This window comes from Lolium rigidum, chromosome 5 (assembly GCF_022539505.1).
Source record: "Lolium rigidum isolate FL_2022 chromosome 5, APGP_CSIRO_Lrig_0.1, whole genome shotgun sequence".
Taxonomy (NCBI): domain Eukaryota; kingdom Viridiplantae; phylum Streptophyta; class Magnoliopsida; order Poales; family Poaceae; genus Lolium; species Lolium rigidum.
Window position 1 is genome coordinate 234,572,691 of NC_061512.1, and position 7,812 is coordinate 234,580,502.

Sequence of the window (7,812 nt, forward strand, 5' to 3'; positions counted from 1 at the left end):
ACGGACCATGGCGACGCGGCCGGCTGGCTCGCCGTTGCACGCGTGCAACCATGCGCGCGGATCCGTCGAGCTGGCCGGACCGGGTCGCGCAGTTTGGCCGAGAGGCCGTTGGGTGGTGCTCCACGCCGGCGAGGTTCCTCCGGCCAACAGGAGTCGCCGGCAGCGGTGACCCGTCGTACGCGACGCGCTGCAAGATGGGCGTATCCACGGAGGAGGGGAACGGCGGTTGTCTCCGCCCGGGACGCCGCTGCTCACCGGAATCCTCCGCCGCTGAAGTTCCCGACGCCCTGCGTTAGGCCGTGGACGCGCATGATCTGAAGTGACCGGGTGCAGGAGGCATCCACGTCGTCCACAAGGTCTCCCCCAAGCACCACCGCTGCTACCTCCACACCTCCATCGTTCAGGACCTCGTCACATCCAAAGGTCGATCTTTTTTTTTGCTCTGTTCCTCTGCATTATGCTTCCATTAGAATCCTGTTCAGCACCAGGGCTTAATTAGAGTCCTGTAAGCGTCAGGCTTAATTAGCAGCTGTGGCTTAATCATCATGATGCCTCCATTAGAGTCCGCTGAAACATTCATGTATGCGTGATGAAAGGAGCCACCGAAACATCATATCCGAGAGATAAATTTCCTTGATTGGCATTTAGATTCATGCTACTGCCTGTAACGTGTATCTGAACCTGTTTCGCAGCAACAAAGCTCACTTTTTTTCTGTATGCTTGACATGGTGAGAAAACTTGGTAACCTGTAGGTGTCGGAGTGCTGCCATGTTTACAGTAGAGGCTCTACCTTAAACTCTTGCCAAAAATCACAGCAACCATTAAATTATTTCTAGAAGTAAGTTGGTTACGCTGGGATGTTCATATTTGGTTCTGCGAAGCAAAACTAGTAGTGCATTGTATGTTGATTATAGGTGCAGGGTGGTTCCAGTCGGTGTTGAAAATGCACAAAGTACCCTGTTGCCAATGCCAGTTGCTTGTATATCATTTCCTAGATGGACATGTTTCTGTTTGTGCCATTATCCAGTATGTGTTCATGTGTATGTGCTGTGCGCGGTGCCGGATATATCCAAACCAGTAGCTTAATCGATCTTAGTTGTGTGCAGTTCATTTGTGGTGTACATTAAAACACCAGTGTCGTGTATTTGAGCAAGCAGATTACGCGAAAGGTGCTCTGATATAGCGAAAAGCGATTGATAGTATTGGTGATGTGTCAAGCAAGCAGCTAGCTCACATTATTTCTACTCAATCCAGATGCAGTTTATGATCGGGATGAATAACGTTTCTTCTCCTTTTTTTTCTCCAATTGCAACCTGTAGTAAGTAGCATGGAATGATTGATACATTCAGTCATGCTAGCATTCGTGTGATTTTGATGTGCATTTTTTCTGTCAACTAGCAAGAAAAGATCATTGCCCTGTGGATGCCGCCAGTTTACAGTTGAAATTCTCTCCCTTTATTGTTCTGGTTTGGCCAAACTAGGATTCCATGACAGCGAATTACTTGTAGTGTGGTAATCTGGTTATGTTTGAAGGATCAGATTCGGTGGTGTTGCTCAGCGAAGCAATGGGTAGTATAAGTGGTTTGTTGTTTAGATAAACAAGGTTGTTGCTATGTTTGTTCTTGTGGTAATTCTCTTGACAGGAAACAATTCGCGGATGTAGGTTGAGCTCCTTGTATTGCTGAAAAAATCTTGAGATCCCAGTTCTGGTTAAATTAACCCTTTTTTTTTTTTGGTACATGTAGCTAACAGGTGAGACATGTACCCAACAGCAGGAGGGGCAGTAGCGGTAGTCGTCACGCGCAGGATGTCGTTGCGGTGTCCCGTTAGACATGCTCGCTGACGCCTCTGGCGATGGTGCCGCGAACAGCAGCGGAGGAAGTGAAGCGAAGTGTGTTGGGCGGTGACCCCGACAGAGAAGAAGAAAACGTGTACGACTTGTTTTTTTTCTTTTGGCAGAGGAAGTTGCTATGGTTGGATACTGTTTTTGTGGTGACCCGATCGATGATGTGTATGCATGTGTGCTGATAAGGTAGTAGTACTATTACGTCTGTTTGTAAAAGGATGTTAAAAATTTATCTGAATTTGGATGTGTCTATACATTCTGTAGTAGTGTATAGATACATCCGAATTTGGGTAAATCTTGGACATCTCTTTTATGGACGGGAGTAGTAGTATATGTGACTCTTGTGGTGAAAGACTGATTATTGTGTGGTGTGAAGGTCTTGCTGGCCCGCATTCAGAATGCATAGAACAAAATATGCATGTAGCGATCTATTATCGAGAGGTAACGCAACGATCTGGGATACTAGTAGTACATGGTAGGCTCAGGTGGAGCTGCAGCGGATGGAAGCTTTGAAACCGATCTGGAAAAAAGAAGTCGACGTGTACGTGTATGCCATGTGGTAATGTTAATGTAGTGGGGGTGAAAACCTTGTACTACTGCGTATCTACGAACCATGTTAATGTAGTGGGGGTGAAAAAAAAAAAGAGAAAGAAACGCGAAAGAAGTAGAAGAAGAAACGTGCGTGGCGTGCAGACGTTTTTAATCAGCTGAAGAAAAAGAAAAGAAATGGGTGCTGGAATAATCGCTCGCCCAAGGTATACGAGGAGGTAGAGGAATTAATTGGTGGCGACTCGAAAGCGAGCGGAGCGGAACATGTGTCGCCCGTCCCGATTAATTAGCGCGAAGCAGAGAGCTACAGTAGCGCCGGGGTGGGCCAGGAGCTATTTGCTGTGGACCCTTTGTTCCTGTCTTCTGTCTTGTGCTTGGTGGACCACGAGGCTAAGCTAAAAAAAAAACGAGCTGTTTACTCCGGACTCCTCGGCCAGGCCCTGGACCAAGGCGAGGTTGCGCGCGCCGCAGGTGGCTGTTACTGCGAGCTTGGCCAGCTGCACCGCCTAGTGGCACAAAAGAAATGGCAAAGTCTGGCTATCTTACTACTCGTGGTACATCATTATCACTCGGCGTCTTATACCATGTCCACGATTATCTTACCGGTAGCGTGGCCGCTCATGCTCTTGGCCCAGCCCTCGTGCGCCCTGCTCAGCGGGTAACGCGAGTCGACCACCGCCCGGATCTTCCCCTGCACCACCATTCCCAGCAGTGCGTCCATGTCCTGCTTCTTCGTCGACATGATCAGCGGCACCAGCCTCTTCTTGGAGAAGCACAGCCAGTGCAGCACCGCGACGGCGACAGACGCGATGCGCGGGGTGAGGTCCACCACCACGCCACCTGCATCCGCCAGCGCCGGCTTGAACGCCGACCATGGGAACCCCTCCGCGCAGTGCACCACCGCATCGTGCTTCCGTCCGGACGGCCCACGCAGCGCGGTGCCCTCCGAGGTGCCATAGTCTAGCGCCTCGTCGGCGCCGAGGCCCCGAACGAGGTCCAGGTTGCGCGCGCCACAGGTAGCCGTGACGTGGTGGTGTCCCGCGAGGCTAGCCAGCTGCACGGCGAATGTGCCGACGCCGCCGGAGGCCGCGGTGACCAGCACGTTCTTGGCGGGGCCGTCGCCGGCGTCGAGGCCGACCCCGGCCGTCCTGAGCGCCATGAGCGCGGTGGCTGCCGCGATAGGAATGCACGCGCCTTCAATCGCCGACACTTCCGGCGGCCTCAACGCCGCGTTCGATGCCGACACCACGGCGTACTCGGCCGGGCCGCCGCTACCCTGAGACCACCAAAAAAACATCAGTAAACAACCAAACCGGAGCAGGCGCCTCACGTCGCGTGCTTGCGTTTTCTTACCGGAAAGTTGACGGCGATGATCTTGTCGCCTGGCCTGAAGCCGCTCACCCCAGCGCCCAACTCCACTACCTCACCGGCGAGCTCGCAGATCGGGGTGAAGGGGAACTTGCTGGGCAGGAAGGGCCGCCCAACGCCCTTCTGGAACTTCCAGTCCAGCGGGTTGATGCTGGCGGCCTCCACCCGAACCAGCAGCTCGCCTTTCTTCGGCGACGGGACCGGCACCTCCACGTGCTTGAGGCCCTCGGCTCCTCCGCCGTACTTGTCGTACTGTACGGCCCTCATTGTCCTTGAAGAAGATGGTGAAGACATGGCCGCTCGCCGGAACAGAGTAGGTGCTGCTGCCGGCTACAGATTTTCTATCTCCGGACTCCGGTAATGGAAGTGTCCAAGTGCCGTGACGATTGTTAATGTTGCGGGCGCGCAGACGTACTTGTACATGGCGCCGGTTGAACCGATCGAAGGCCGTGTACTAGTACGTCGCTTGATTTGTTTGACATGGCGACCCCCGATTGACGACGCGTCCCTGAAGAAAGCGTACGTGGCCGGGCTCCTCGCCGCACGCCGGTCGCCGGTGTTGGATTGCAGCGCGGTCAGGCAGTGACAAGTCCGCGTGATCGAACGGCACAACACAGCATCTGGACTGAGGAAAATTCACCCCGGCCGATCAACCACTACACCGCGCGCATTCGCACCTGCGAAATCGCCGGACGCCGAATTTTCCTCCGTGGCTGACCATCTCCGTCACTACTGGTACCTACAGGCCAAGAGCGGCTTTGCATCCCAAATCCAATCTGTCAGCCCAACCCTTCTCCTGCATGGTTGCAGCTCCTCGCCTCCTCGACCAATGGACATCATAAATCAACCAAAAAAATTAAACAAGCGGACTGACGAGGCTCATCTACAGAACGGATTCATCCAGCTTGACCTCTCCCAGCTATGCGTCCCAAACCTTTTTTTTAATCCGGCGTGTTCGGCCCCGACCCCATTCCCGCTACATAGGGGACGTGGCGGTCACTCCCTCCTCCTCCGCGCATAGAAGGTGTTCGATCGTTTGTCTAGTAAGCGCCGCTAGTCGTTGTTCGTTGTCCCCATTGCCATCATGGATTTCTAACTATTTATTTTGCCTCATGGACATGGATAGCGGCGACAATGATGACACAGCCCGCAACGATGACGTTGGCGAGCACTTGGCGATCATCGCTTACCTTCAAAAAAATGCTTGATGACGTCGAGGAGGAGAAGAAGAAGAGGTCGTGTTGTGGAGGTTAAAGGCCGGCAAGAAGAAAGTCAAAGCCCAAACAAAAGTTGGAGGGAGGTGCTATGTGGCACAACGACTACTTCTCCAACACTGCAACACATGCCGACAATTTTTGGCGGCGCTATAGGATGAGGAAGGACTTCTTCATGGATATCCTTCATGGCGTGAGAGAGTTCGACCCTACTTCAGGCTGAAGCATGCCGCCGTTGTCACGGTTGGCTTCTCGTTGATCCAGAAATGCACCGCCGTCGTCATGAGGATGCTGGCATATGAAGCACATGCCGATGCACAATACGACTACCTTCGTATGAGTGAGTCCACTGCCATTAAGTGCACGTACAAGTTTCGCCGAGCCATGGTGGGAAAGTTTGGCACATACACATCTTCATACTTCCAATTAGTATGATACATGTTGTTTTAGCTACATAGTTTACTTCCGACAATCCATGCTTCCTAGGTCTCCTTTATGTTGTGACAGGACCATATATTTGGGTCCGAGCATCCACGCCTCACTTGCCTCATATATGCATCCATTTTTTTTCTACCAAGAGATAGTTGCAGGTCGTTGATGAACCCCCTCAGATCTTCGTCGACACCTTCCTTGCTACTCACAGATGTTGCATGGTCTCGTTGATGCTCCTTCTCGAAAACATTTGTCTACACATCGGTGCCCATGTTCAAGCATACGTCATTCGTGACCTCTCTATGAACCATTGTTGTATATGGAAGCAAATTCTGATGTCGCTAGAGGCAAATACTATTTACTATGGATGTAAATTTTATTCTTTTTGTACTAAGCAATAACGATATAGAAACATGTAATTGTTTCGTTGGAAGTAAATAATATTTTCTTTTGAAGTACATTCTATGTTTTCAATAAATACTGACATATTTGAGGGAGGGTACTGGGAAGAGGAGGACTGGAGGAGGCCATGGCGACCGAGGTGGAGGTGGAGGTGGAGGAGCGAGCAGTCAGGCGATGTACCGTCGCGCGTCTCATCGGGCCCGTGGGGGGCGAACTGGCGGTGGCGCGGTGCTGGAGGTTGATGGGAGGCGGCGGCGGGGGAGCGGGTCGTGGTTTCCTGGGGAATTGGCAGATGTAACGAGGTACGAGAGATGCGCGACGGATGCATTGGGATGGGCCTGGCCCAACTTGGTGAAGCGACGTAGTGCGGAAGTTAGCAGAAAATGAGGACGACAAAAGTAGGGGAGAAGGGGGAACACGTTCCTTCTTTTTAAGTAGTAGAGATAGCGGTGCCCGGAAAGAGCATTATTACTAATCGATCGGCGCGACCTGCTGCTACAAGTCCGTCATCGTCGTCCTCACACAGATCCTTCTAGTTTCCCAATCCGTCTGTCTCAAGGTAGATGGCCATGCCCGCCGCCGCCGCCTTCCCTAACTGGGTGATGCTGGACCGCTTCGTCTTCCGCAGGGACGACGACGAGACATTCCCAGACGACAGCAAAGCGCCCATCAGGGCGTCCGGCACCACCTAGTGGAACGCCCCCTTCTGCTTATCTTTCTGCCTTGCCGATCCCCCGTCCATCTCCCGCATCTACGCACATCTGACTGGATTTCCTCCTCCCACGGAACAGGTGCCCTTAGCCATCCTGTCGACCCACCGCCATCTCGTCCTGCTGCGCGTCGGTACCATGAAACTCGGTGTCAGACTAGTGCAGGACTTCTACATCGCTCAAAGCGCTCCCCCCTTGCACCGAGCCGGACATGGACCTTCCCGCCGTGATGGCCGCAAGCCTCGCCGTCCTCCCCTGCCCAGAAAGAGGAGTCCAACAACCGGCGTCTGCTGAACACCGCATCCATGGGCGTCTTGTGCCGAGGCGGTGAAGAGTTTGTGGTGGCAGAGCTAACGCTTTCCAAGCCCACCCGATGTAAGGCCTATGCTGACATCTGTTTGTTGCGCTCCAGCACAGCCGGACCTGCCGGCAAATGGAACTCCATGCTCCTCAGCAGCGACAACCCTGCTGTTGGGAAACAGACGCCGTCATCCCCTTTGGCGACCGCCTGTGTTGGATCGACTACTGCAGAGGCATCCTCCTATGCGACGTGTTTGGAAAGCCCACGTAGCATTGTTGAGGGACAAGTTTGATCAAATGATGAGGTCGAAGGAGGTGATAGCGGCCAAGACTTTGAAGACCAAATTTGCCATCATCGAGAAGAAGAAAGAGGTGAGTCTTGCCAAGGTTAAAGCCAGCCGAGAGGAAGCAAGAAACAATGCCAAGATGGAGGAGATGAGGATCAACGTGAAGAAGGACAAAGCAATGAAGCAACTATTGGCCGGAGAGAGGGAGATCATGATGATGAATGCAAAGGACATAAATGAGCCACAAATGGAGTGGTGGAAGGAGGCCTCGGCGGAGATCATGGAAAGACGAAGACTAGCTCATAAAGGGGCAAGTGGTGGTGGACCGGTGACGCATGGAGTTGGTGGCGATGAAGGTCACGATGATCCTACCTCCATTTGACGCCAGTGGTGAGAGGAGATGGTGAGGAGACTGAGCAACTTTCTTCCATGAACTATGAACTATTTGCTATGATTCTGTGATTTGATGTAAAACTATGAATTATGCATGAGTTGTTTGCGTTTGATAGTTTGATCATTTTAAGCCTGCCTTTACGGGTTAGGAAGCCGCTTTCGCGGAATAGAGCCCGTAAAGAAAAACTGTAAAATAGAATATTCTGATTTATAGTTTATGTTTATGGGCTCTCTTCTGCGCCAGCGGTTTTTCGACCCGTAAACACGAGCTCGGTGAACTGAACTCGGGGTTTTCGGCTTACTTCGTTTAC

At 52.3% G+C, this 7,812-nt stretch overlaps 1 protein-coding gene and 1 long non-coding RNA gene across 2 annotated transcripts; one reads left to right on the top strand and one right to left on the bottom strand.

Moving 5' to 3' along the window:
• The first annotated feature begins 260 nt into the window (after positions 1-260).
• Positions 261-2,221, top strand: LOC124654393. The gene is made up of 2 exons (XR_006988329.1): positions 261-423; positions 1,746-2,221. It is a non-coding gene; the product is annotated as an uncharacterized LOC124654393 (long non-coding RNA).
• Positions 2,222-2,790: 569 nt separating this feature from the next.
• On the bottom strand, positions 2,791-4,057 carry LOC124657257 (quinone-oxidoreductase QR1, chloroplastic-like). The gene is made up of 3 exons (XM_047195838.1): positions 3,749-4,057; positions 2,979-3,671; positions 2,791-2,901 (listed from the first exon to the last, which is right to left on the bottom strand). Exons 1-3 carry the CDS (start codon positions 4,055-4,057, stop codon positions 2,791-2,793), a joined length of 1,113 nt encoding a protein of 370 aa, XP_047051794.1.
• Positions 4,058-7,812: the final 3,755 nt, after the last annotated feature.

Bases quoted from the DNA above. Each gene is read 5' to 3' on its own strand.
- LOC124657257 (XM_047195838.1), bottom strand. From the start codon at position 4,057: ATGTCTTCACCATCTTCTTCAAGGACAATGAGGGCCGTACAGTACGAC. The intron at 3,672-3,748 runs GTAAGAAAACGC...TGGTGGTCTCAG, and splicing joins TCATCGCCGTCAACTTTCCG to GGTAGCGGCGGCCCGGCCGA. The intron at 2,902-2,978 runs GTATAAGACGCC...TTGTGCCACTAG, and splicing joins GTAAGATAATCGTGGACATG to GCGGTGCAGCTGGCCAAGCT.